We start from the raw sequence: 27606 nt of genomic DNA on the forward strand, positions 1-27606 counted from the left end.
AGAAGCGATTCTTCCTGCAGTAGGCTACACATTGGACACAAATACAACACAATCACATTTATCACGATACACAAACCTTATACAAAATACAACTCACCTAAAGTTACAAAAATGACATCTGACTCAATAAAAGAAAAACCGACATTACAAAACCCCAAACTAATAAAATAAGGGATAGAAAATGTTTCCATTTTACCGACATAATACAAGGAATAAGTAGCTACTGAAGTTTATTTGAAGCTAATATTATTGGCCTATATTGAGTGTTTTTGTTGCATTGCTGTGTAAAATCTATGATCTAAAATCTGTACTGTTTCCTGTTCCTTTATATGCTACTGCTCAGACTTACCAACATGGACCTATAAAAAGCATGGACCTGATAATAAGAGGCTACCAGCCAGTAACCAGTGCAGTACAGAAAATTACGCATGCGCACAACGGGCTGCACGGCTTCCAACTGGCGCATGCGCGCTTACAAATCCCCAGAACCAGCAGCAGCGGCGGTAGTCCAGGTCGGTCAGTCCAGGCAGCAGTCATCCACGCATATATCTATATTTCCAGTTTCTTAAATTAGCCCCTTTAAGCTTCGCGATACCGCCCCCAATTGCAGCCTCGGTACGGAGCCGCCAGGCCGGGACAGAGACGGAGAGTGAGGAAGCGGCCATGGAAGCGCTCGGACCCGGTAAGACAAATAGTGAAAATAGGAAAACGAGCGAGGAGCAGAGAGCGCGAGCGCCGTGTGTGGGGCGCTTGTGCGCAAATGCGTCGCTTCACTGGGGGCCGTGGCTGCAGCGAGGCCTCGCTTCTGACGGGGAAAACAAACCGAGGCCCAGCCCGTGTGTGTCTGTGTGTAGGCTATGTATATCTATGTGTGAAGTTAATTACACCCAGCGGAAGCTGCTTTTGTTTCTTGTCCGTTGGGGGAGGTTTTGTGTTTTTATCGGTTCTCCAGTGACGTCTGCGCGGTTTTATGTATCTGAAGCACGCTCAGCTCGTCGTGTCGGGGCTGGCATTGTGTGAGTGAGTGGGGATTTAACTAGGACCTTCCTTCCTCCTTCCTTCCGCGTCGTGGTGTGTTTACGTTGATGTACACAATGCGTGTGTGTTTTTCTGTTTGGCCACATTACTACGACCCAATTTCTTCAATGCGACCACACAATCCTGTCGAAATGTGTTAAAATACCCCCACCTGGGCTAATACTCCCCTTCCTGCTAAACCATTTGTATTTGTACCATCGCCATCAGGAACAGTGCGTCTCTTCGGGGCTGCCCTCGTCCCAAGATGACAGCGCTGGGTGGGCAAAATAAAATAAATACCAATAAAACGCTTGTTACTGGTGTCAAACGAGCAGACGTGCGTATTCGCGGCTCGTTATTTACAGTTTTTATGCGTCTGTGAGAGCACAGCAGAGATGGATGGCTGTTTTATCGATCCGATCTGCAGAGCAGCTCCACATTATTCCACTCCTATATGATAACAAAGGCACTTATATTGCAGCCATGCAACGATCTTATGATAAAGCATGCGGATGAAAAGCAGCCACACCTCGACACATTGCGATACAATGCTTTTTACAATATGCTAAATGTGAGTTTACCTCGATTTCAAGTCAAACGGTTTTTCATTGTGTTTGTGAAATGCGCCTTTAGATGCACGAGGAATCGAGTCCAGTTTGCAAAGCAAACACATTTTTTGTTTCTCGACAGTGAAGCAATTGTTTATTTTGGTTGAATCGCTGCATATCCACACACATGGCCCACATGCTGTAGAAGAGAGGTGGTAGCATTAGGAAAACCTTGATGCATTATTGAAGGAGTAAATTTGCTTAGCAGGGCACTGGAGTAAATGTTAAACAGATGCATGGTGCTTTGTGGGGGTCCAGGGAAATGTTTGGACACAACAATAATGTACAACCGTCCACAGGTGTGTGACAGTGTTCCTCCATTGTCACCTGTTTGTGACCCATAATCAGCACAAGCCATCAGGTTCCAAGATAACAGCAGCTGATTAGTTGCCAAATTCACCTGGTATTTACAGGATTGGCACCAGGAAGCTACATTTTGCAAGGAGTAAAAGTATTTGATGAATATTTAAATTGCAAAGTTGAGTGCAGATGCAGATTTTAATCATCTGCATGCATTAATACAGTGATAAATGGCGTTACAGCAACATGATTTAACTCGTACTGATTTCTTTATAAGAGTTTAGCAAAACTGTGTGGGTAAACAAGTATTCAATACTTGCGTCAAGTGATATCATACCCTTTTATCCAAGATCGCACTGTTTCAATGCTGCAATTGGTAAAAAAAAAAACTGCAAGAATGATGCTGTAAACTAGAAATAATATGGCTACCCCGCATAGAAAACCCCACGTGAGAACTTTAATTTGAAAAGTGCATTTGTCAGCCTTTCTTGATTTAGTCGTGGGGATCTCTTCAGAGACATGCACTTTATGGGTTTTTTCCTTCACTGAGGCTGGAGGTGTTTAAGGAGGACCCCACAGGTGGTATCGGTATGTAACGATCAGGTAACGATGTGATGTAGGCTCGGGGGTCTTTTCACTGGATACATCGTTTTTTTCTGTTTCTTGAGGTGAAACGGTCAAAGTGCTGTTCAGATGCAAACTGAGGCAGTTGGCACATATGCACATTGTCACAGGAATCTGTCCGGGGTCACCCCGAGAAAAAACATTTAACAACTGCTAAGTTTTTGTGTGTTTTTACCAAAAAGGTTGAATCAGGAAATTTGTATATTGCCTCTTCTTGGCCAATGAACACAGACTACAGAGGTGACATTTATTTGATATGTGTGAATTATCTGATTTCACCTCCTCAAATTAATTTACTCCTTAAACAACAGCTAATAATTTAACTTCTACACACGGAGGGGGTCTGTATCCTTATCTTTCTTTGTACTTCTGCCTTTTGCACAGTCCAGTTTAGTACCTTTTTAATCCAGGTGATTTGCAGGTGTGGGCGTCAGTGTTTCTGACTCATCACCGGGCCGAGCCATCATCCTAATGCTTAGCTTAAGCCCAGCTGTCTCTCTCTGCTTGATCACACTGTGGTTACCAGGGACACACATAGCAGTAGTTGGCTCTACCGTGCATGAGTAGCAAAACCCCCCTCCACCGCAGACAGTATGTTGCTGCATGTAATATAGTGGTTATTAAACATTAGATCAGTGAAGAGCGGGGCTGAATATCATTCTAAAAAATGTTCCATATCGATACAGACACCTTGACTTCTCATCCCGGTTTCTGAACAATACTTTTTTACTTAGGTAACTAAACCTGGTATTGAAACTAATACAAGACATTCTTTCGATACTCAATAGTATAAATGCATTTCTGTCTGTGCCCAAAAAAAAGTATCGAACTACGATACCCAGCCATAGTGAGAGATACATCGACATGGTAGGACAGGAAGGTGGTAAACTTTGTACCAGGTTGTGTGGCTGGTCAATTTTGGATCCAAGCTGAAACATGCATTCAGACTACTTAAGGAGCAGAAAGACTTGTTGGTCATCGGTGCATACACTGTGTGCACAATTATTAGGCTAGTTGTATTTTTGAGGATTAATTTTATTATTGAACAACTACAGTGCTCTCGGTCAATCCAAAATGTTAATTAACCTAAACCTGAATGTTTACGAAAGTAAAAGTAAGGTTTTGTCTTTCTTACGAGAATATATATATGTTTTGCTATTATTAGGCAACTATTAGTATGCAGAATTATTATGCAACTAAATAAAAAAACGAAATTTTTCCCATCTCACGTGTTTATTTTCATCTGTTAAAGCGGACCTATGATACTTTTTGACTGTTATGACCTATAAACGTTGTTATGATGATTTATAGTCATGTTTAACCATACTAGATTATCAAATAATGACGTACATGCATTTCGACGTATTCCCTGCTACCGTCTGGGGTGTCTGTGCAGAGCACGAGACACTATTCTAGCCAGTCGAGAAGTCACGTGTTCAAAGCGGCTTGACGCTTTGTAACTTCGTGACGTCGCATGTAACTTGGTGTCGTCACCACGCGGATGTTTCCATGTATGGTAATGCTGCCAATTTCCTACTCGCGTCTGCCTCGCGCCCTTATAGGTCCATGCTCGCACCTCCCACCACTGAAAGTGTTCCGGAAGGAAGGTAACCAATCACAACGAAGTTGGGTTTTCAGGAAGGGAGGGGAGGGGGCGGAAATGTCAAAAGCAAAGTGTTTACAGTGCATGCTGGATCGCCAAAATAAGAGAAAGAGCTTCCCGATACATAGTTTTTTGTGATGTGATTTGTGTCAGGTTGCTCTATAGCAGTGTAAAACAAGAAATTAAGACCAGAAAAGTAGTATAATAGGTCCTCTTTAAAGTGAGAATAATAAAACAACTCAAAATTTACAAATAAAAATTTCCGACATGTCAACAAAAAAAATCAGTGACCAATATAGCCACCCTTCCTTTCAAAAACTGCCACAAGCCTTCCATTCATGGAGTCTGTTAGTTTCTTGATCTGTTGATGATCAACTTTTTGTGCAGCAGCAACCACAGCCTCCCAGACACTGTTCCGAGAGGTGTACTGATTTCCTTCACTGTAAATATCCCGATTAAGCAGGGCCCACAGGTTCTCAATAGGGTTTAAGTCAGGTGAGGAAGGGGGTCATGTCATTATTTTTTCATCCTTAGGCCTTTACAGGCTAGCCATGCAGTTGAGTACTTCGATGCATGTGATGGAGCATTGTCCTGCATAAAAATCATGGTCTTCTTGGAAGATGCAGACTTTTTCCTGTACCACTGCTTGAAGAAAGTATCTTCTAGAAACTGGCAGTAGGTTTGGGAGTTGATTTTGAGGCCATCTTCAACCCGAAAAGGTCCAACTAGCTCATCTAAAGATGAAAAGGTCTAAAGATGAGCTAGTTTGTCTGTCTCCCTTGGAGAAGATGTATTGAATTATGAAAACTTGCTTTACAGGTTGTTGAAATCTAGGAGTAAGTGTGCCGCTCCTGATAAGTCTACAGGGTGTCTTTATGTGATATCTAGCTCTAATGAAAATGTTTTATTGATAAGTTATCCAGTTTAGGAAAAAGTGATTCAGACTTGGTGTTCAATAATGCATGACAAGGCTGCGAAAGCACAAACCGCCATACTTTTGAAATGATCAAGCCTAGATTAAATTAACGTCAAACTATGCTGGTATCATTCATGCACATGAGAAGGTGATATTCAGAGAAGAGTGTCTTGTAGAGGAACATGATTATCTCTAATGTATAAGTCTTTGACGTTGGATGGCCTGGATGTTTGTGAAATACCTATTTGAAGCTTTTTAGGATTTTTTTTTCCTTCTGCTTGCATGCTCCCATCTTTTCACATGTCCTCTTCCAGGTCGGAGCACTAAAATATCCTAATTTCCTTGAATTTAGGCCAACCGTTTTTTTTTTTTTTTTTTTTTTTTTTTTTTTTTATATTTACCTAAGGCATTACTCTTGGTCCTTATTTGTATACTACGCTATTATGCTTGCTCGATGTGAGCTTCTTTATTGAGTTTTTCTGTCTTTTGGTTGGAATTGATAGGCAGAAAAATAATACATTTTTAAGCTGACATTTTATGGTTTCAGCTTCCGACATGAACGTATTATCAGTCATTTAATTGTAAACTAATCAGGGTTCAACATAACTTTTTTTCCCTACTGGCCCGCCGGGCCAGTGGATCCGAGTTTTACTGGCCCCTTGTATATTTTCACTGGCCCTGCACACACTTTTTTTTTCTTCATAATTTAGTGTCAATAATTATAATACCTGTATTAGAAAAATAAAGAAAGATAACCAGATCTAAAGGGAATATCTATACTGTAACAATATAGATATTCCCTTTAGATTTGGTTATTTTTCTTTTAGTTAATTATATGAAATGTTGATATTGCTCATACACATAATATAAAACCAGGCAAACATATTGAATTAGAAGCCTACAACTGAAAGTATGTTGAAAGAGTCGGCCAGTATTTTAAAGTCCAGTAGTTTGAAGGTTGTTTTTATTCTTGAATTTGGGCAGTTTAATGAATAGTTCACCTGCAGAAGTCATGTTCAAACATAAAAAATAAATAAGAGTTGAAGGTCTGATCATTCTTTGTGGTGTGGTAGGCTGTTTTTATTACTTTCTCTATATGCATTAGGGATGTGAATGTGTCGACCGAATGACCGGTTTTCCACTTTCGCTCAAGTTGACTTTAAAAATAGAATAGAAATCCGAAAATCAGTGGGTTATGCCGTTTTTTTAATGGGAGATTTCACCGTGTATGTGAGTTCACGTCTGGTCGTGAGCGCGCTGCAGGAGTGTCACTTCTCCATGAAGTGTCAGCTTCACATATAAGAGTCCGGTGTGGGACCATTTTTTCAAACTATTGATAAAAAACAATGCAGTGCAAAATATGCAGCATAAGTTAAACGCTCGTCTAAGACTATGACGTTAAATCACCTTAGAAACACACAATGCCTTCGTCCGATCACAGCAGCGTTTCACCGTGTGATCTCGCCAGCGAGTGAGCCGCCGCGCAGATGAACTGTGGTTTGAGGCTAAAATAATAACCGGGGATATTCTCCCCGTTAGCGATTTCAATGGGAAAGACTTCCGCGATCTGATTGAATGTCTCGAGCCTGAAAACACAGTGCCAAATTGCGCGACTATAGGAACTGTACAGTGAGCGGAGTCCCTCCGTTCGTTTCTGTCTACAACCGACACAATCACCGGAGACGCATTCACAGCGTTTAAATAACGCCTCTCATTTGTATTACCATTGGGGCTTGGATGCAAATATTGTAACATTACGGCGGCAGATAAAGGAAAAGCGCAGTTATCATTTTCTGCGCCTCAACCTCTGCTGTGGGAAGAAAGAAAGGGGGCAGAGTAAGTCGATTGATTTGTCGACTCGCAGGCGGACGGTAGGCAGCTCTGCCAACGGTGCCTGTCAAAACGCCCACGCATCGGTTGTCCACTGGCCTTTCATTAAAAAATATATTTTATATTAGGTTTATTATATTGAGTCTTAAATAAACACTGCTTTCATTACGACTCAGAACGCGCATTTCAATGAACCATGATGTAGTCTACAAAAAGATACTGAACTGTGATTGGCCAGTCACTGGCCCGGGCGGGACAGTGACTGGCCAATCAACTTGCCCTGCATATGATTTTACTGGCCCCGGGCCATCGGGCTATACGTTATGTCGAACCCTGCTAATTATCATAGGGTTTTGGACTGTTTGGTGGAAACAAACCAAGGCATTTGGAGGATTCACCTTTGCCTTTTTGATTTACGGTTTGAAAATAGATTTCTCTAAATGGTTAACTTTTTAAATAATCGGCAGATGAATGTCAGTTATCCGAAAAAGCAACCATATGTTTGGTATTTACTCCACTGTCTGTTCTTTCACTTTTATCATTTGAATATGTTTGCTTCCGTGGCCTTTTTCACTTCTTACCTTTTTGTTTGCACACACAGAAAGAGAAGGTCAACCCCAATCACTTTTATTGATACCAGTTTGATAACAGAATATCTTTGGGGTTTGGGCTGTTGGTCAGACAAACAAGCATGGTGAAGACACCAACATGATCTTGGACTATTAAATGCCATTGCATAGACTGAAACATGAATCCATTAAAGGCACTACGAGTAAGTCGGCACGTTGGCGACACCTTTGAACAAAAGCGGTAGTATTATTACGACGCCAGCTGTCGTGAAGCTGTTTGCTTGCTCGTGCAGGGCTGCAAGATTCAAATAATCAGGAAGCAATATGGTGCGTGTCCGTGTGTGGACTCATTTCGGCTCGGTGAGAGTGGTGGTGACACAGCATCTACTAATGCCAGTAAGTGCTAAACACTCCTGATTGCAATGAGTTGATGCATTGTCACCTCTCACGGAGCTGAACGAGTCTTTAGTAGGCTACCGCTCATTCATTTAGGAGTAAACACTGCAGTCTAGGTTCACTCCGTGAAATTGTGTAGGCCTATACGTTGCTTGGCAACGCCCTCCCACCCGCCTATCACTCTCCCTTTTTTGCTTTTCTTCATTGCATTTTCTTTTTTTGCTTTGATGGTTCAGCCCCGTTATCAATTATGACGACAAATAACTGTCTCAAACAAGGCTCCCGCTCCCCTTCTAGGGTGACCAGATCGCATTTCCATTACTTTTCACACGTCCCGCAAATTGAGACGTTGTCCCGCATTGTTATTGAAAGTGAGCCCCCCTTTTTAAATGCGTGTTTTATAATCTGGTAGCCTATATATCCGATAGCTGTGTGGAGACAGCAGTCTGTGAGTGTGCGTCTCTCCGTTTGTCTCTGTGTGTGTGTATCGCACTGTCGGGGGGCTGCTGGGCTCAGTGGCTCTGTGAAGGTGCTGCCTGCTTCGGCATTTCCTTTCTGTTACTTCAAAATAAAAGCCAACTCACGTTTGTCAAGTGAAATGCTTATGTGAAGCCAGTGAAATGCTTTTAATGTGAAGCCGCAGCCTTAACTCTATTTGTTTAACAGTAGCTAACTTAACTGCTGCGCGCTGATCTAAAGATAGTGTTTTTTAATATAGAAAGCCGTGTCTCTGGCATTACTGGTGGTGACACGAGTAATTTTTATTTTGCTAAAGAAAACGGCACTTTGTCCCGCACAAACGTAGTCTTTGTCCCACATCTGGTGAATTGGGATCTGGTCTCCCTATCCCCTTCCCTCACCTGGAGCCATAGGCTTCTCAAATCGCGTTCCTGCGCCACACTGAAATCTGCGACCAATGCGGATATGTGACCATAGAGCATGCACGCGTGAACCGAAAATCGGACTGGGTGTGCGACCAGATCAAATGCAGTAATAAAAACTATATAAAAACGTCTTTCTTTGCACTGATGGACTTGTTTGCTGTTAAAGGTAATTTATGATTATGAGAGGAAACATGAGGCTGTTTAAAAGATATTTAAAAGTTACTCGTTGCCGCTTTAATGGAGAAAATAATAGTGGACATAATCAGCTTGTTTGGGGTTGGTGGGGTTGAATGTGGTAGGTTGACGGGTTGTGGAGGAAGGATGGTTTCAAGCATTCCACGTCGAGAAACACACACTCTTAACAGTAGTAGTGTGGCAGCTTAGGAGGCTAAATATAGGCACAGCAATGGTTCTGTTGGAAGTGGAAGAGGAAGACCTCAAGCTCACTGCTCCGCTCACACACATAGTGAAACTCCTTCTGTAGTATGGTACCTATTCGTGCACCATGTGGGCAGACTGAAATAGAAACCTATGCACAATGTAATACTCGCAGTATCTGCAGGTCATGAAAAGCGTTGCACTTAGTTTGATCAGTAGTCATAGAAAGTAACAATAATAATCTTAGGCTTTGTCTCTTGGCTTGAAAAAAAGCTGTTATGTAAGGTATAAAATGTTTTTGTTATTGATTCATTATGGGTTGCTTCATAAATAAATCGTGGATATATCACCTGTACAATAAGTTCAATAATTAGTTTGATCTTCTGAGAATTCTGAAGATAAGTGAATCATTTGAAGTACATTTCTAGTGCAAAAATGCCGAAATATCTCAGGATTTGCTGCAAAATAGAGGTGAAAATATTATATAAATACATTTTCCTACTTGTAAAACACACACCACCAACACAATGAACCTGAAATGCTTTAGTGTTCCTGTACTACACAATGTAGAATTAGTACACACACGCACACATAATACTCCGTTGGCAGCATAGCCTAAGACACTTTTGTTGCCAACAGTAACAAGGCCAGTAGGACGAAGTCGGATGACTCATCAGATGGTTTAAATCCAAGTCGTGACAGTCCGTGAAAGCAGACATGTAACAACAAATGGCATATTATTTAGGTATCGTTCACATACTGAAAACTAAAGGATGTTACAATCGAGCTAATGGTCTGTTTGTCCTATGATGATGGAGGAGGATGGGGTAGTGGGGTTCAGGGGAGGTGATTTGGGGCCCGGGCTACACGGAGGGCATGTGAGGGAAGCGTGTTCTCAGAAAGCGATGGGGAGGGTCCCGATTGTCCGAGCTCTTGCGCTTCACTTGCTAACTGGAGCGTGTGTGTGTGTGTGTGTGTGTGTGTGGGGGGGGGTGCATGGAGTTCAGGAGGACCCCCGCAGTCCCATAGCCGTCAGTTGACAAAAGCATTAAGCAGCCTTCACTACCAACAGCACAATATTTTTTATTTTGAATATATTTATATGTTTTTGCTTTCAGAGTGTGCTCTCAGGCTTTTGTCCTAAAGATGCAAAGCAAAGATGAACTGATTGTGTTTTTTCTTGGAGCGTTTTGCTGTATTTTGTCGGCAGCACATTGCTTCCTTCACTCCATGTCAACGTGAATAAGTGTTTTTTGTGTGAGATGTATCTGTGACATGATGTCATTATCAGGTTCCCTTGTAGCTAGGTTAAGCCTGAGGTACATTTTCCATTCATAAAGCAAGGTTCCCTAGGCCCCACCTTAACGTCAGTATTTTAGTGATTGAGCATTTTTAGCATCTACCCGTTAGAACACTTTTTCCCCCATTGCCTGCTGCAGCTTGTAAGGCACCTGTGTTAGGTGTACATATACACGTATGTGATGTGTATTTGAGTGGGATGCATGGGTGGCTTGCCTTGTACTGTGTGTAACGGTAATCCCAGAGCCTCTCCATATGGCCCTGCTGCTGTCTGTCTGAGAGGAGCAAGTCTTTGTCTCTGCGTGAGGGGTGGGCGCCCTGTGTGTCTGGGTGGAGCTGGGGGCGGGCTGACAGATAATTGGGGGTCATTGTTTCGCCAGCCCCTTGTTGACCCATGTAGGTCAGGGGCCACAGCTACAGATCAATCAAAGAGTGTATGTGGGCCCAAGTGAGGCCATGTAAGTGCATTCAAGCAGGTGTAACTGATGAGATAGTTTGCAACAAGCTTGCCGTTGCATAGTGCACATTCATCTATAAAATGTGACATTTAATGCAAAGATGAGCGGCGCACACGCTCCTTCTGTTGCCACCTTTGCTCCCATTCAATTTAAATGCCAAACATATTTTATGTGAAGCTAAACTATTTCTTGACACAGAGTGAGTGAGTGGTCAATTCAGCTTTCACTGAGAGGAGGAAATGATTGACTGATGGCATGATAAGGTTAGGTATATTCTTATGCAAAGTAGGTCGTACGCCGCAGGAGTGTCAACAAAGTCTGTGGTTGTAATTCATACGGTTGTGAAAGGGAAGTAACTCTTATGGCAATATTAACCAGCTTCCCTCCGTCTTCTTTCTGGCCAGGCCCGCCCGCCCCTCCTCCCTCTCTGTTCCAGCCTCCACGGCGTCCCGGCCTTGGCACGGTGGGGAAACCCATCCGGCTCCTTGCCAACCACTTCCAGGTGCAGATTCCCAAGATTGATGTCTATCACTATGATATCGACATCAAGCCTGAGAAACGGCCTCGGAGGGTCAACAGGTAAATCCACCAATGGAGGATCAGAAAATACAACTTTTCTTTGCAGTAGAGGTGTTGTCTTACATACTCATAATTTGCATCATTAGCCATTATAACCTCAGGATGCCCAGGGAGAAATGTATGTCCTATTGTGTAAGATATTAGGAAAATGGGTTTAAAATCATCTTTTGTTCGAATTTTTCTTATGTTGTAACCAGAAATATAAACGGGACACTTGTGTTTTAAGCTTACCACCCTGTTGTCTCCGTCTCCTAGGGAGGTGGTGGACACCATGGTTCGTCACTTCAAGATGCAGATCTTTGGAGACCGACAACCTGGCTACGACGGGAAGAGGAACATGTACACAGCACATCCACTGCCGATTGGAAGGGACAGGGTTAGTATTTCAAACACTTATCTTCAGAACTGAAACGGAGTCATTTGAGTCTTAAAATCAAGTGTGTGAATGTTTTTTTTCAATTTTATTTTGAAAATTCCGCTCGATAGGAGAAATATTTTGCATTGAAGAATCTAACAATTATTAAGATATGAAGAAATAATATTTTTGGCGAACAATACGTATATTAGTTTTAACACTGTAGTGGTGTTTTAGGCCGAAAAGGCACCCTTTCCTTAGTTTCCAAGTTTACTTTACCAGAAAATAAAATGTAAAAAAGCACGTGTCCTTTGTCCATATTCACGGCAAATACCTTTTTGAAATGTATTTAAAACGAATGCTTAAACATACTTCCATCCACATTTGTTGGTTTAACAAGATTTACATCCGAGGTTAAGAGTTTTTGTCAGCCCTTCATGTACACCTGGCTGTATTAATGTAAGGTTGGCACCTCCTTTTTTTTTTTTTGTGGTTTTGAAAGACGAACCCTGATAACATTGTACTCTTTGCCCTCCTTCTGTGTCCGCTCCTTTAAGGTGGATCTGGAGGTGACCCTGCCCGGCGAGGGGAAGGACCAGACGTTTAAGGTGTCTCTGCAGTGGGTGTCTGTGGTCAGTCTTCAGATGTTACTGGAGGCGTTGTCGGGTCACCTTAACGAGGTCCCCGAAGACGCCGTTCAGGCTCTGGATGTTATCACGCGGCATCTTCCTTCCATGAGGTGCCCACACTCACTCTGTCACCTCTCACACAAACACACTCCACCACCACCCACACGTCTTTTTTCACATCTGTTGACAGCTATTGCTTTTCATCTTCTTTTATTTATTTGTCCGTATTATTTCATCTCCTGCTGTCGTGTGTCCTCCTGCTGGAATCATATTGCACAATATAATTGTGTTCGGTGCTGCCTTTCTAGAGCAACACTAACAACTGAACAACATGGCAATGCTTTTTTAATGATGTTTGTGTCCCTCTCTAGCATATATATTTAAAATCTGTTGACTCTGTTGACTCTGATTTGTGTATTGATCAAATCACATCACGCCACAATTGTGACACCACTTGCACTACGACGATAAATCAATTCACTGGACTTTTTGATGCCTAGACTTTTTATTGAGCCTTTATCTGTCTTCTGTGTTGGGGTCCCCAGGTATACTCCAGTGGGGCGTTCGTTTTTCTCCCCTCCGGAGGGCTACTACCATCCGCTGGGTGGAGGCAGGGAGGTGTGGTTTGGTTTCCATCAGTCTGTCCGTCCTGCCATGTGGAACATGATGCTCAACATCGATGGTGAGACATCAGCTGGGACTGTACATTTCCTTAGAGTACATTCATTCGAATGTCTCAATGCAGTAATTTTGCTTTTTATAACTGATATGATGTTTTTTTGTGTGTATACTGGGATGCTGCTACAATGTCGTTGTACAATGACAATAAAGGATTCTGATTCTAACTGATATATGACTGCAGCTTTTGAACAGTATTCTGTATCAGGCTGATGTTTGCTTTGGGTGTTAACTCATTTGAATGTTATGTCATAATGCTCTACGCGGCCACATTGAACATAATTGTGTGGACACAATCTTTGATAACCAGTGAATGATTTAAGATAAATGAAAAAGTATATGAATATACTAGGTTAATTCCGCTACATCTCCACTCAGAAGGAGAAGTTAGGATAGTCTTTATTAATATTTCTTGCACAATTCGTATTGCATTGTCAGCTAGCAAGGAAGCTGGCAGTAAAATGTATGAGTGAAGTGACGAGTGCTAGTGGTAAGGTGACCACAGTCTGATAATCTTACTTTCAGCTATATAGAATAGCTAATTCAGCAGTGTTCATGAAACCTCCTACAGATAAGAGTAGCTCTCTGCTGGTAGCAGTAAGGCTGCGTTAACACAGATAATCGCCACCAACACTGCATCCCCTTTAATTTTATCTGAAAAACGCAGCGCTGTTTTTTTAGTTCGAAAATATGTTAAGTCTGTTTAAAATTGTTAAACTCAGGGTTTCATAAGACACTGTGGCATTGAAGCAAGTTCCTTTTTTTACTGAGAGTGAAAGGGTAGTTTAGATGTCACAACCACCAAGACCAAAATACACTAACTGTCTTTATCTATGAGACTAAGACAGAGATGCCTTTTATAATTACAGGTCCTGATGTGAAGTTATATTAAGGAGACCAAGTCATTCTTTTGGAATGATGTTTAGCCGTTGTGTTGCCGTTATGCAGCTATGAGAATCTGTCCCACAGTTTGGCCAAACTTTTCCTGTAATTAACACTGCAATGCATTTATTGGCTGGCTTGTAATTATTGATATATAATGGGACTGATTTGCTGAATGATGTCATATGTTTTCTACCCCCTCAGTTTCAGCCACAGCTTTCTACCGCGCTCAGCCTGTGATAGAGTTCATGTGCGAGGTGCTAGATATACAGAACATCAACGAGCAGACCAAACCACTGACGGACTCGCAGCGTGTCAAATTCACCAAGGAAATAAGAGGTGAGCCCTCGGTACCAGCGTGTACACACAATATTAAAGTAATGAAAAGGCCAGCATTAACACACACACACACACACACACACACACACACACACACACACACACACACACACACACACACACACACACACACACACACACACACACCTACCTCCTTGTCTATACAATTCACCACTGAGATTACAGGTAGGTGATGGCATGCAAAAAACATGCATGTTTGTTTTCATGTTGCATGTAAAAATGTAAATGTACACTCACTCATGGCGCATAATCACGCTGTATAACCACTATACACACTATACACACTGCGTAACCTACACTTATGATGCACACTTGTTTTTTTAACCTCAGGGTATCAACACATTGTGTTTCTGCCTTTCAACCAGGCAGTCAGAAATATGTCTATGAGATTCGCTCATATATTCCTAACTAGGGGTGTGAACGTTTACAAAAATGTCTAACCGTGTACACAACAGAATTTTTTTCGTGTACACGGTTAACCGTGACATCATTGTCCTTGTGCGCCCACCGCCTTGTAAGCGCGGGCACACACACATACGCGTTCGCCTTTCATGTGTTGGCCGTCATTATCGCCCTTTGTTAATTTCCTGATTAATATAGCCTATCGCTTTCTACATGTCCACATTTATGAGGGTGAACAGGTGTTATAAAGTTCGGGCTACTTACGCGCGTAATTCACTTCAACCGGGTAACTTTAATCTTTAGGTTATCTTCCATCACTCGTCCGTGGCTGTTACTCGAGCCAAGCACGGCGCCTCCCCGCGCGTGTGTGTTTGCGATTATACACAGTACACACACACACACACACTCACACACACACGCCGAGGGACAGACAGATTGGGCAGACTATCTTTTATCCTCCCCAAGTAGTTTATTAGTGATGTAAAATCAATAAATGCGTGTCTCCAGAACATATTTAAAAACTTTGAAAAAAAGAACATTTAAAATTTGAAGATTTTTTTTTAAAAACGGTTTTCGTTTATTGATTTTTCCTAAACGGTTATGATTTACTAAACGGTTAAACGTGTACACATGCACACCCCTATTCCTAACTGCTATTCAAAGCAGCTAATTGTTCTGTATCTCTTCACATTTGAACCACACCATGTGGAATTGCATAGTGCTGAAATACCCTGCACACATTTGGCTGCCTTGTCAGCATGTGTCTTTAAAAATGGCTTGAAAACAACTGTTTCGTCAAACTGCAGAGTGCGATGCCGACCTGCTAAAGATATTTATATTTCAAATTACAGTTGGTCAGCAAATGATACTGCTTCTTCAAGTGACTAACTATTCTTTCTTGTGTGTTTTTTTTAAATAGGTTTGAAAGTTGAGGTCACACACTGTGGTCAAATGAAGAGGAAGTACCGTGTGTGCAATGTAACGCGCCGACCTGCCAGCCACCAAACGTAAGTGCAATCCCTACAATCATCAGTTGGTTCACCTTAGTGTTCGTGCAGTAATGATATTGTTAAACTTTTTGGAAAAAAATCCCTTTGTATTTTCTTTTTCATACTCACTTGCTCCCATTTTACCTTTGTTCACAGGTTCCCCTTACAGCTTGAGAACGGCCAAGCCATGGAGTGCACAGTAGCTCAGTATTTCAAGCAGAAGTATAATCTTCAACTCAAGTATCCCCATTTACCATGCCTGCAAGTAGGGCAGGAGCAGAAACACACCTACCTTCCCCTGGAGGTGAGAAAGGGGCTGTTTTGATTCTTAAATATCATTTGTTATATCAATAACATTTCCCTTATACTTTCTTGCGTTTGTTTCTCTTATCTGATACATTTAGTATAATTCAATAATATGTTCCCCCTCTGTAGGTCTGTAACATAGTAGCAGGCCAGCGCTGCATCAAGAAACTGACAGACAACCAGACATCCACCATGATCAAAGCCACAGCTCGCTCAGCCCCCGACAGACAGGAAGAGATCAGCAGACTGGTGAGTGCTGTTTCCCTCTGGGGGCGGCTTGAAGAAAATCAAGCCAGCTGCATTGTGTTTTGCACTTTTCTCTAACAACCTGTAGTTTTCAATTGCAGCGCAAGAGTCTTCGACGAGAAAAATCGACGTATAACTTGGCATTCCACCTTTTTTATATAGGCCTCTATTATCTCCAACTCCAACCAGGTCAAAAGTAACAGCATGGTCGGGGGCCCGGATCCCTACCTGAAAGAATTTGGCATCGTTGTGCACAATGACATGACGGAGGTAACGGGACGTGTTCTCCCCGCACCCATGCTGCAGTATGGGGGCCGAGTGAGCACCGACACAGGGAGAGACTGTGGCAGGGTGAGTACTGGGAATGGGTGCTTATGGGGAGAATTGAATGAGGAAAATAGTAGATTTTGCCACGCAGTGTACTGTATACGAACCACACAGCCAATTAGTGCTGCAAATTGAACTGATGCTATAACTACAGTGTTCAACTTAAATATATGCAGACCTGTAAGACCCCGAACTTGCCCCGTGTTATAATCCTGTGGAGCCTTTGCAGTCGGTTACGTCATTGCTTTAAATGATCTCCTTTACTTACACTGCTCCTAAAGTATTTAGATATTACAGTGCACTTAGATAAAGGCTTATTGCATTCACTAGTATCACTCCAGACTGCTGAGATTCATCCACTGAATTTGGGATCAGCCTTTAAGAGAGATATGATTGGATGGTGCATGCAAAAGAGAAGAATAAACATTTTCCTGGTTGAAAAATTTGCCTTTTCACAGAAATAAAGGCCTTATGCTCCTTAATTACGGCCTGGTTATCAGGTGTTAAAGGCTGAATTGGGATTCAAGGCTAACAGGAGGACGATAAGACTCGTAGTTACCAGCATTATGTAAAACCTGTCTAAAAGCGCTACCCTTTTTAAAGAATGTAACTATCTCACATCTGAAAACGAAAAGCTTCATATAAATACTACAGCTTCTGGAATATAACACCCCACTCAGAGGCAGCGTGCAAAGTTTCCGCTAAGATAAGATGAAACTTTAATGATCCCTGTGAGGAAACTGGTTGGGAGTATAGGCCAGCTTTTCCCTTGTACTCTCTGCTTTCAATTGCAATTATTCCTCCCAGAGGAGGAATAATTGCAGATTGTTAAATCTTATCCCGGTGCCATGCTTAGATATTCCACTATTGGCTGCCTGAACTATATGATGGTTAATTCACACTAGATCCTATCCCAACACTCTCTTTCTGAAAGGCTTGGCCACTTGCCTGCTGGGATATGGAGTCTAATCGGCTTTCAGTGAAATGCCCTTAAGTGTAGACTGAAAGCTTTTCTCATTTCTGTGATTACTTGGTGTGAATGGAATACACACACTTTCATCTTAAAAAAATGGCCTGCTGGTGTTGGCGCACAGACAGTTACATCAAAGTATCCACGGATACATACAATTATTATTATGAATTCTCCCTGAAGTGTCTATGTGCAACAACATATGCACTGTGATGAAGTTTTTATGTTGCTGAACCTTGAGACAATCCTATAATGAGATGGAGAAGCTTTTAACTTTTCCTGGCGAGCCACTCAAGTAGTTCATTGTGGACGCGTGTATTGTAGAAAATAAGCTTTTAATTGTCTCTGGCAAAGCTGGTCAACCTCATTGAAAGCCACTTCCCTTTTGAATTTGTATTCACACAACAATACTAGACCATAGGAAAACAATGTATAATGTCTGTGGGCTTGCTGGGTGGGCTTTTGATGCATTAGGTTTGCCTTGTTTATGGTTTGAATATCAAGCGTGCGGGGTTAGGTAGTTGCATCTTGTGTACCGGCTCATCCTACCGGGGGGTTCACTAAGAGTGTAGGGACACTCTCCGCAGAACAAAACCGTGGCCACGCCCAACCAGGGCGTGTGGGATATGAGAGGAAAGCAGTTCTACGCCGGCATCGAGATCAAGGTCTGGGCCGTGGCCTGCTTCGCTCCACAGAAACAGTGTCGAGAGGACCTGCTCAAGTGAGTCACGTCATCAGCTGTTGTGTTGTTATTATTGTATTAAAGGTTCACCATAAGGCTTGCCCTAGAAATGTACTAAAGAATAATACAGGAAAGTGACAGAACAAGGCTGATGCAAAACATCCAATTATACATTTATTCATTTTATATTTAGTTTTCTTTAAGTCATGCTATATGTTTTGGTCAGTCAGTCATCAACACATTAATACTTGCCTGATAATGAAACAAACAAATCTCAGGTGATGAATATGGTAAACCTTATATCAGTTTATATTAGTATGTTACTTTTATAAGTTCAGATACATGAGATGCTTCTACTAATACTGCTGATTTCTGATGAGCGTTCTATGCTTTTCAACAGGAGCTTCACTGACCAGCTTCGAAAGATCTCCAAGGATGCCGGGATGCCCATTCAAGGCCAGCCATGTTTCTGTAAATACGCCCAAGGAGCCGACAGTGTGGAGCCCATGTTCAAACACCTCAAGATGTCTTACGTAGGGCTGCAGCTGATAGTGGTCATCCTGCCCGGCAAAACGCCGGTCTACGGTGAGAAATCAAACCAATAATTTTATTTTATTTTTATTTTTTTGTGTAAATGAGTAAAGGGGAGGATGGAATAAAGGAAGACGGTGAAATTCATCTTTGAATTATTTGAATCTACAGTTTTTAAACACTATTTTGTGCAATGAGGAGCCTTTGACATCTCCGTTTCCGTCTACAGCTGAGGTGAAGCGGGTGGGCGACACTCTCCTCGGCATGGCAACCCAGTGTGTGCAGGTGAAAAACGTAGTGAAGACGTCCCCTCAGACCCTGTCCAACCTGTGCCTCAAGATCAACGCCAAGCTAGGAGGCATCAACAACGTCCTGGTGCCTCATCAGAGGTCGGCATCCATTTTATTTATTTTGTACTTCTCTGTTTTGTATTTCTCTGTTTCTCTGGAATTCCCCCCTGAATGTTAATCATGTGACCAAACCAAGTTGTAGTGATAATTTGCATACTTTTAATATTCTTCTTCATAGTTTTGCTGTTTTTGGTTCAGAAATTGAGTGAGAAATATTATGTACAGCTCTGTAATGCGACGATTTTTCCTTTTCATTTCTTTGTCCTGTTTGGTGGTCCAGGCCCTCTGTGTTCCAGCAGCCTGTCATCTTCCTGGGTGCAGACGTCACTCATCCTCCAGCAGGCGATGGGAAGAAGCCGTCCATTGCTGCCGTGGTGGGCAGCATGGACGGCCACCCGAGCCGTTACTGCGCTACGGTGCGAGTCCAGACCTCTCGACAGGATCTGTCCTCGGTAACGACACCTAGACAAGAGATGACCCAGGTAAGCGCTTTTCATATACTTATTAGCTTATAGTAACATTTGGACTTTCATACCCTTGATGAACTGTATCATTGGAAATGTTACACTTTTGAATTCTTCACATTCCATCACATCTGATGGAGCCTTAAACTTAATGTGATCTCTGATCCTTTTTTTTAAAGTCTAAATCAGTTGTTATTGTCTTGACTCTTTTAGGAGCAGCTCTTCAGCCAGGAGGTAATCCAAGATTTAACCAACATGGTGCGGGAGCTGCTCATCCAGTTCTACAAGTCCACGCGCTTCAAGCCCACGCGCATCATCTACTACCGTGGCGGTGTGTCAGAGGGACAAATGAAACAGGTGAGAGATGAGCAGTATTTGGCATAGATTTACCAGATCTCCAAAAAAAATTGTTCTGCCGTGTTTTTCCGTTTTTGGTGTGCAAGTCCCAAGTTTGATCTACTAGATATTAGGACGTTAGACATGTACATTATGAGAGGAAGGTTTCGAAACCTTAATTTAAATATGACATGCCGCTTCAGACCAAAAGGGTGACCAGGCCGCAAACCATCAGCCATTCAATTCAAAATAAATGTAAATGTTTATTTAATGCAGAAAATGTCTAGGCAGTCGTTTCAATTCAATACAGCGTGTTGGCATGCATAGGATGCATATACAGTTTATTTTGTATTTCCAGGTGGCGTGGCCGGAGCTGATAGCCATCAGGAAGGCCTGCATCAGTCTAGAGGAGGATTACCGGCCGGGCATTACCTACATCGTGGTTCAGAAACGTCACCACACTCGTCTCTTCTGCTCTGACAAATCTGAGAGGGTCAGTAGCACTTGACTCCACTATGATGTGTGCTATTTAATGGTTTCCACTGTATTGTGTGGGTCTTAACTACTAATCTAATTGATCCCCCCCCCCCTGCAGGTTGGGAAGAGTGGTAACGTCCCGGCCGGCACCACAGTAGACAGCACCATCACACACCCGTCCGAGTTTGACTTCTACCTGTGCAGCCATGCTGGGATTCAGGTAAGGGCTCCACTCTCACACGTTTGTTATAGATATAGTCTTCATCAAAGCTGTGTGGGAAGCTAAATGTTACACTCCATTGTGTCGAGTCCACTCGAGTCTTTTTTGCAGTTTTGTAATGTTGAATGGATTTGGCACATTTACACACACAAAATGACAACCCATTATTTCAGTGGAAATTCTCTTCAAGTCTTCGGCAATTTTGTTCTGTGGTTCCAACAGTAATGATGGTTAATGACAATAAACGACATGTTCTGGATTCTTCTTTGAGCCATCACACGGTCTGGCTGTTGTTTTTAAAGTGACGGATTACCCACAAACTATCTTTCAAATTTAAAACACATGTCCCCTGTACATTGAAGAGATGAGCTGTGAAAAGTGGAAACAGACACTTGCAGTGGTGCGTGCACATTACAGCGTTTGCTTCCAGGACTTTAATTCATCAGGAGAACAGCTCTTTCCGACGCTGCACTTCTATAGACATGAAGCCATTCTTGTATATAAATAAAAAATTAAGACCAACAAACTAATGCTGGGAAATTTAAATATCAAGATTTTTTTGTGTCACCAAATAAACATTGCCCTTCATCACATGGTATTACATGACTTATTAGTAAAGTATTGACATGTAACATGTTATGTTCCGTCCATCCTCAGGGAACCAGTCGTCCCTCCCACTACCACGTCCTGTGGGATGACAACTGTTTCACTGCCGATGAACTGCAGCTCCTCACCTACCAGCTGTGCCACACCTACGTCCGCTGCACGCGCTCCGTCTCTATCCCGGCCCCGGCCTACTACGCCAGGCTAGTGGCTTTCAGAGCTCGCTACCACCTGGTGGACAAAGACCATGACAGGTGAGGCTGCTAGGACGCTAATTAGCTCGTTTGTGGCTGTGCCACAGTTGCACAAAAAAAACAGAAGGATAATGAATCTTAGTCCTTTGAGGTCGCCACGGTGTCCAGTAACCTTTAGCGTTTGAATTACAGAATATTATACACCGACTCAGTGTAATGTCCCCAGAGGGGCTGTGTCGGTTCCAAGCTTTTGCAGCTAAGCTTCATGAAACTTCAGATAGTGTTACGATTTTCTTAAAAGCATATTAAAAAATAAACTTAACAGCATTTGTTTTTAAAAAGTTTGGAGACAGGCGAGACAGATCTCTGGATTGACCCTAGGCCATTAGAGGGTACATGTGTTTCCAGAGGCAGGAGACTAAATCATTTACCAGCCAGAACACAGCTCCCAATCTTGCTTTCATCCCCGAGTTTCCTTCTTTCTCCTGGCAAAGTGTAATCCCTGCCTCTCTCTGTGTCTTGCAGTGCTGAAGGCAGCCACGTGTCGGGCCAAAGTAATGGCCGGGACCCCCTGGCGTTGGCCAAGGCCGTTCAGATCCACTATGACACCCAGCACACCATGTACTTCGCCTGAGCTACGAGCACGTCAGCCAGTCCACCCGCGGATTCCCTCTCTTTCTCTCGTCGTCTTTTTTTAAATCTCTTATTTGCCAGTCTCTCTTTCTCCTTCTCCTCCACATCTCTCTTTCCTTGTAGTCTGTCTCTTTCTCTTCACACTCACTCTATATTTTCTGAATCTGCACCAAAGCGGCTCTTGGACAGGGTAGGGGGGGGGGACCCGCTGTCGTCCCTATTGTCAAGCAGGTTTTTTAATTTCAAGGAACAATCTTCAACCAGCGTTCCCACTCGAGCCGCCTTTTTCAAACCAGCAATCCAGCACTGGGAGCCCCGAGGGTTTCCAATGCACAAAAGAAAAAAAGAAAAACAAACCATATACACACATTATACTACAAGTTGAGCCATTATTTTGAGTTTGTTTATTTTCTATTTGAATGTCTGCACACTTTGTGTTTGTAAGGAACAAATGAGCAGGGGAGTGGATTGACACAGTCTGTCAGCGCAGCTCTTTAGCTCTCCCAGCTAAGCAGGACTCTTATCTACTTTTACCTCAAAGTCCCTTTGGGCAAAAATCTGTCACAAGGTCTTGGGTTTATTGGGTGGCGGGGAGGGAACTCTACAGGAAAAGAGATGGAGGGGAGTCGAAATATAAAATATATATATATATAAATAATAAAGAGGAATATGTATATATTTATCGATCTTTATGGATATATACATATATATTCCTTTTTATCAGCGTGTTTTAAACTTTTTCTCCTTCAATCTTTTACAAGCGAGGTGACCTGGGTTTCATGCCCATTACTACTTTCCTCCCATTTTAGCAAAGAATAAGCAAATCTTTGTGTGTTTGTTTGTGTGTGTGCGTGCGTGTCCATCTCTGTATATACATGTAATGATGTACGAGTGTGATTTTGTGTGTGCATGTGTGTTTCATGGCAGGCCACTGAATTGTAAAGGGAAATCAAGGAGATAACTGCTGTAAATGCCTCAGATTTGTTGTTTTTATATTCACACAATACAGTACATATAAGCATATATTTACATCTATAGAGCAACTTTGAGACGTATGACTTAAACAGGCTTCATAGAGGCTGGTGTGGGTATTTGTAGCAGCCCTGCGTCACTTATTAATTGAAATGCTTTGATTTCCATGTGTGTTAGATTGCTACTAGTGCAGGACTGGTTGGGTTTGCACCTTTGGGGAGCCAGCTGCTTCTTTGTGCTTAAAATCATCATTGAATCCCAGAAAAGTAACTCAACCCATTTCAAGTAGTAAGTGAGGCCAGGTCTGATGTGTAGCAGTAGTAACCGTGGTCTGGCCGGGGACTGGCTCAGCATTGGGACCTGTTGACTGGCTGAAGGCATTAAACACAGAGTATGGTCTTTATCAGCTTTGCTCTCTGTGTGAAAAGCAGGATCTTATTTTTCTTTGGACCTGATTATCTGAAAGATTATATGGTGACACTGCTGGAAGTTTGCTTCTTTTTTTTTTTTTTTGGTCTTTATGTCATTTTGTAGTAGTTTCAAGGGCCAGAAACCAACGTAGTTTTTTGAGGTCTCCTTTGCTAATACTGGCCAATTCATTGCACTGACCCGGGACGCTAGGCAAGCAACAGAGGGCACTCTCAATCTCTCTTACCTTTATGCATTTATACATACGAATCAACAAAGCAGATTTGTAAAAGTTTAATATAAGATGTTTTGTGGTTATCTTAAAAAAAACGGTTGTTTAGAATTAGTAGTTTACCATTGATGTTGTTGATGTTGTTGTTGTCAATGTTGTTACTATCGTGATGAAATTTTAAAGTTGGCAGCAAAGCCAGTTATATAGTTACTAGTGCGACTTCAGGAATAGACTTCAGTTGTTGAGCTGCAGGTTAAAGGGTAGAGCGTTTAGAGTTGGACATTTTTTTTTGTAGCATTCTGGTAAACGGTGAGGAGAAGTAGGCCCCAGGATGGATGAATTCATGCTTTCCTCTGTAGGTTCAGTTGTGGGTAACATTTAGAAGTGTTGTGTAGCACTCCGCCTGGTAGAAATGATGGTTTTGATCGGATAGATTGAGAGAATCAGGGATCGTAACCGGAGTGAACCTAGATTAAGGGATTTGTTTAAAAGCGGTTTGCGATAGGCAATTAATTGAATTTTTCCACATTTAAAAAAAAAAAAAAAAAAAAAAACGGTTTCTATTACTCTGTGTGTTTTTGAAGTATACCCACCTTAAAGTCTCTGCTATTTGACCGTGTTTTCACATTTTTACTGCATTTTTAACACTGGATTAAATGAATTGACAATAAGCATAAGCACTGCCCTTGGACCCCCTGTACAAAACACCCAGTAGACTGTTACCACAGACCGTAGTGACATCAGTGAGGCGCTGTGGTGACAGTTGCACTAGTGGTGCCCCCTGGTGTTGCGATTGGATCAAGCTGTGGGACGGGAGGGTTTGGAGAGACGGTCGACGTGCACGCCTCATCAGGGGGGGACAGCTCAGCGGAAACGCTTTTGTAATAAACCACCCGTAAAGCAACAGGTTTACTATGAATGAGTTTGAGCACCTGCCTGTTGGAGACGTGGGCCTCGGCATCGACAGGACATGAGGAGGGCTATGGTTTGGGGGGGTATTGGGAGGGTGTTGTCCAGGCATTGCATGCAATAAGTTTGAAAAGGGGCAGATCAATTTTTAAATTGTGCACTAGTTTTACCAAGTGGGCTGTGACCCAATATTTATCTGGCATCTCTACCGGGGAATGATTTTGAATTTATTTTTATTTTTGATATCCTTCACAATATTTGATCACAGTGATGATCACTCCCTGTTTGTAACAAGACATTGCAAAGCAATATTCACCCAGTTCAAGTTTTCAATTGTGGAAAAACAAAGCTATAATTCTACTCAACGTGGTTGTTGGTCTATCTCGCAGTCGTGTCTCTTTTTTATTTTGAATATATTTTGTTTATTTTATTTGCTTGTATCAATCAGTGGGAATGTGCATTTGGTGGAATAGTTATGTAGGCTTTAGACAATTTTCTTTCGAGTAACATAATGTAGAATTTGCTCGCCTGCATGCCAGAGTATTGTCCTTTTCAAAAAAAGAAAAAGAAAAAAAAAAAACACATTTTGGAATCATATTTATTATGAAAGAGAAAAAAGTATAAATGCTTTTTTTTTTTTTTTTTTTTTGGTTAATGTTTATCAATTTAGTGGGACTGTTTTAGGCTAGCAATATTTGTCCAGTCTCTTGAAGATGCATTTTAAAGATTCCTACACAAATGTCAGTAATTTGGGAGGTACACTGTTTCTCTGAGGCGGGGGGGTGCAGCTCTTTGCGTTGTGTCCAAATTCAAACGAGGTACTTTCTTCAAATGTGGACCCTGTTAAAGACCTAACCCCCTCTCCTCTTTGCCAGGTTACTGTGGCGAGCATTCACTTTGAGTCTCGTTCCTGGTTTTATTACCTTTGGTCATGACCTCTTGGTGGGGGCTCTCCTCCTGTCTCCATGGCAACTCTGCTGACCCCTCACAAATGCACTTCCTCTTTGAGAAGGGGTCCCCCATGGCATCAACAGAGCAGGATTACCTCTTTTTAACCTTTATAAACGAAGATATCCATAGTTCTCTCTGTGCCCCAATAGAAGGAGAGCATGAATTATTTTGAAATTCCTCTCACTTTGATATATTGTTATATCTTAACGGATTTGTAATGTGTATTGTGTATTTTAATTTTTTTCACCTCCCCCCTTTTTGGTTCCTTTTTTTGGGGGGGTGGGGGGATGGGGTTGTTCTAGCTCTGCTCTGCTTCTCTTCTTTTATTTTGTTTTGTTTATCCTGTAGTGGTCTCTGAAGCTGTGTGATTGTCAAATAGCAATAGAATCATAGAATTGGAACATTTCAATCCCGTGAATGGAACGAACGTTCCGATTCTGTGAATGAACGGAACCCTTTCTGACTTGTTCTGAGAGGGGCGGGGCATGTTGTAGCCCCACCCACCAGCAGAGGGCCATTCATTTGCTGTTATTGCTATTATGTGACATGTTCAAATACTTTTTTTTTTTTTTTTTAGCCTGCAGGGAATTCTTGTGTTAATGTGCAAATTAATAAATTGGTATTTTATGCCTATAACAGAGTTGGTCTGCTGTGTCTTTAATGATTTATGGCAATGAAAAGGTCATCTATGGTCTTTCTTTATAGAGGTAGTTGACCAATTGACACCAAGGCCTTCTATGTGCATGTGTTCTTTAAAGATTTTTTTTTTTTGGCATTTTTGCTTTTATTGGATAGATTTTGGAGAGACAAAGTTGAAATGGGGCAAAGAGGGGAACATGCAGAGAACTGACCCGGGCGGGACCAAGTTAAATGATCACATGATTACTGGGAACGGGAAAACAATGATCTAACCATGTCCTCACCTTGTCGTCATCTAACAGCTGGGTGAGGAATTAAGATATCGCAGCTGATCTTATGTTAACTAGTGTAGATGCATTCATACTGACCTTTTTGTTAGTAAGCAAATTCATATCAAGAACAATTAAACTCATAATTAACACAGTGACTTTTATCTTTACACTGAGACATGCTATGGGGATGAGGCTCTATTAGGTTTGTCATATACTATTGCTCTGGGCCTAAGCTGTGTAGCAGAATTAATTTGTTTAACAACATTTAACTTCCTGGCAGATACACGGGCAAAACAAAGGCCGGAACGGGCTCCTCTCTCTGCCTTGATATTTAGTTTCTTAGGGGTGTTATCAATCGTTAATTCTATTGAAAGGTGGGCAAGAAATCCTTAATTATCCTTAATTTTTTATTAGATTACTAACAGTCCACTTACACATGCAAATGTTTTTGGTTTATCGTGCTTCAGGTGAGGTTTAAGGATTAAAAGCCAGTTACAGTAATGTCTTGTGAAACGGCAAAATACAAGAGCCAATGGCTGAAATGTACCATTAATTGACAGCTGTCACATTGGAACAATGTTATTAAAGATCACTTTGTTTAAATACTGATGAACATTTTGATACATTAAAAAAAGTTTTTCCTTGAATGCGTCACTAACTTAGATATTCAAATAACATTTAATGTTAAAACAATTCATTTCTTATACATTTCCCACTTTCCCTTGTAACTTTGTGGCTGTTGTGTTGGCAGCACCTCCCTCCTTTTCTGGTGCCTCGGGTAAAAAAAAAAAAAAAAAAGTCATCCTGTCACCTGGTAGAACTTTCTCTGAGACAAGGGGAATTCAAGGACATTGAATTTCCAATAATTTAAGTAAATCGTCATTAAATAGAAACAGACCTAATAATAGGTGGTGACTTAACCATCAAAATATAGATTATTAACTGAAAATCTTAAGTGCTCTTTATAACAGTGAATATACGACTGTGTGACATTAACTGTAGTGACATTTCACCACAATTCTGTTATGTGTCACCTTCCTCTGCTTCCCCTGTTGTTTACCATCCGTTTCCTGTGTCCTGGCTGGTCGTCATGGACACTGTAACCAAGGGGAGTAGAGGCTACAAGAA

At 41.9% G+C, this 27606-nt stretch overlaps 1 protein-coding gene across 4 annotated transcripts; it reads left to right on the forward strand.

Annotated features, from left to right (window-relative positions):
* The first annotated feature begins 512 nt into the window (after positions 1-512).
* ago4 (argonaute RISC component 4) lies at positions 513-26207 on the forward strand. 4 transcript variants are annotated; one of them, XM_080045718.1, is made up of 19 exons: positions 513-682; positions 11287-11461; positions 11717-11837; positions 12374-12555; positions 12991-13127; positions 14210-14344; positions 15687-15774; positions 15913-16060; positions 16192-16311; positions 16471-16659; positions 18178-18326; positions 18688-18872; positions 19048-19207; positions 19449-19650; positions 19846-19989; positions 20327-20461; positions 20564-20665; positions 21323-21522; positions 21988-26207. In XM_080045718.1, the coding sequence occupies exons 1-19, from the start codon at positions 664-666 to the stop codon at positions 22094-22096; spliced, it is 2700 nt and encodes an 899-aa protein (XP_079901844.1). In that variant the 5' UTR covers positions 513-663; the 3' UTR covers positions 22097-26207. The 4 variants fall into 4 exon arrangements, with proteins under 4 accessions (XP_079901844.1, XP_079901845.1, XP_079901842.1 ...); XM_080045719.1 differs by having other exon boundaries at positions 16498-16659; XM_080045716.1 differs by having other exon boundaries at positions 522-682; positions 18193-18326.
* Positions 26208-27606: the final 1399 nt, after the last annotated feature.

The sequence above is a fragment of the Ammodytes marinus genome, assembly GCF_949987685.1.
Source record: "Ammodytes marinus genome assembly, chromosome: 17".
Classification (NCBI taxonomy): Eukaryota; Metazoa; Chordata; class Actinopteri; order Uranoscopiformes; family Ammodytidae; genus Ammodytes; species Ammodytes marinus.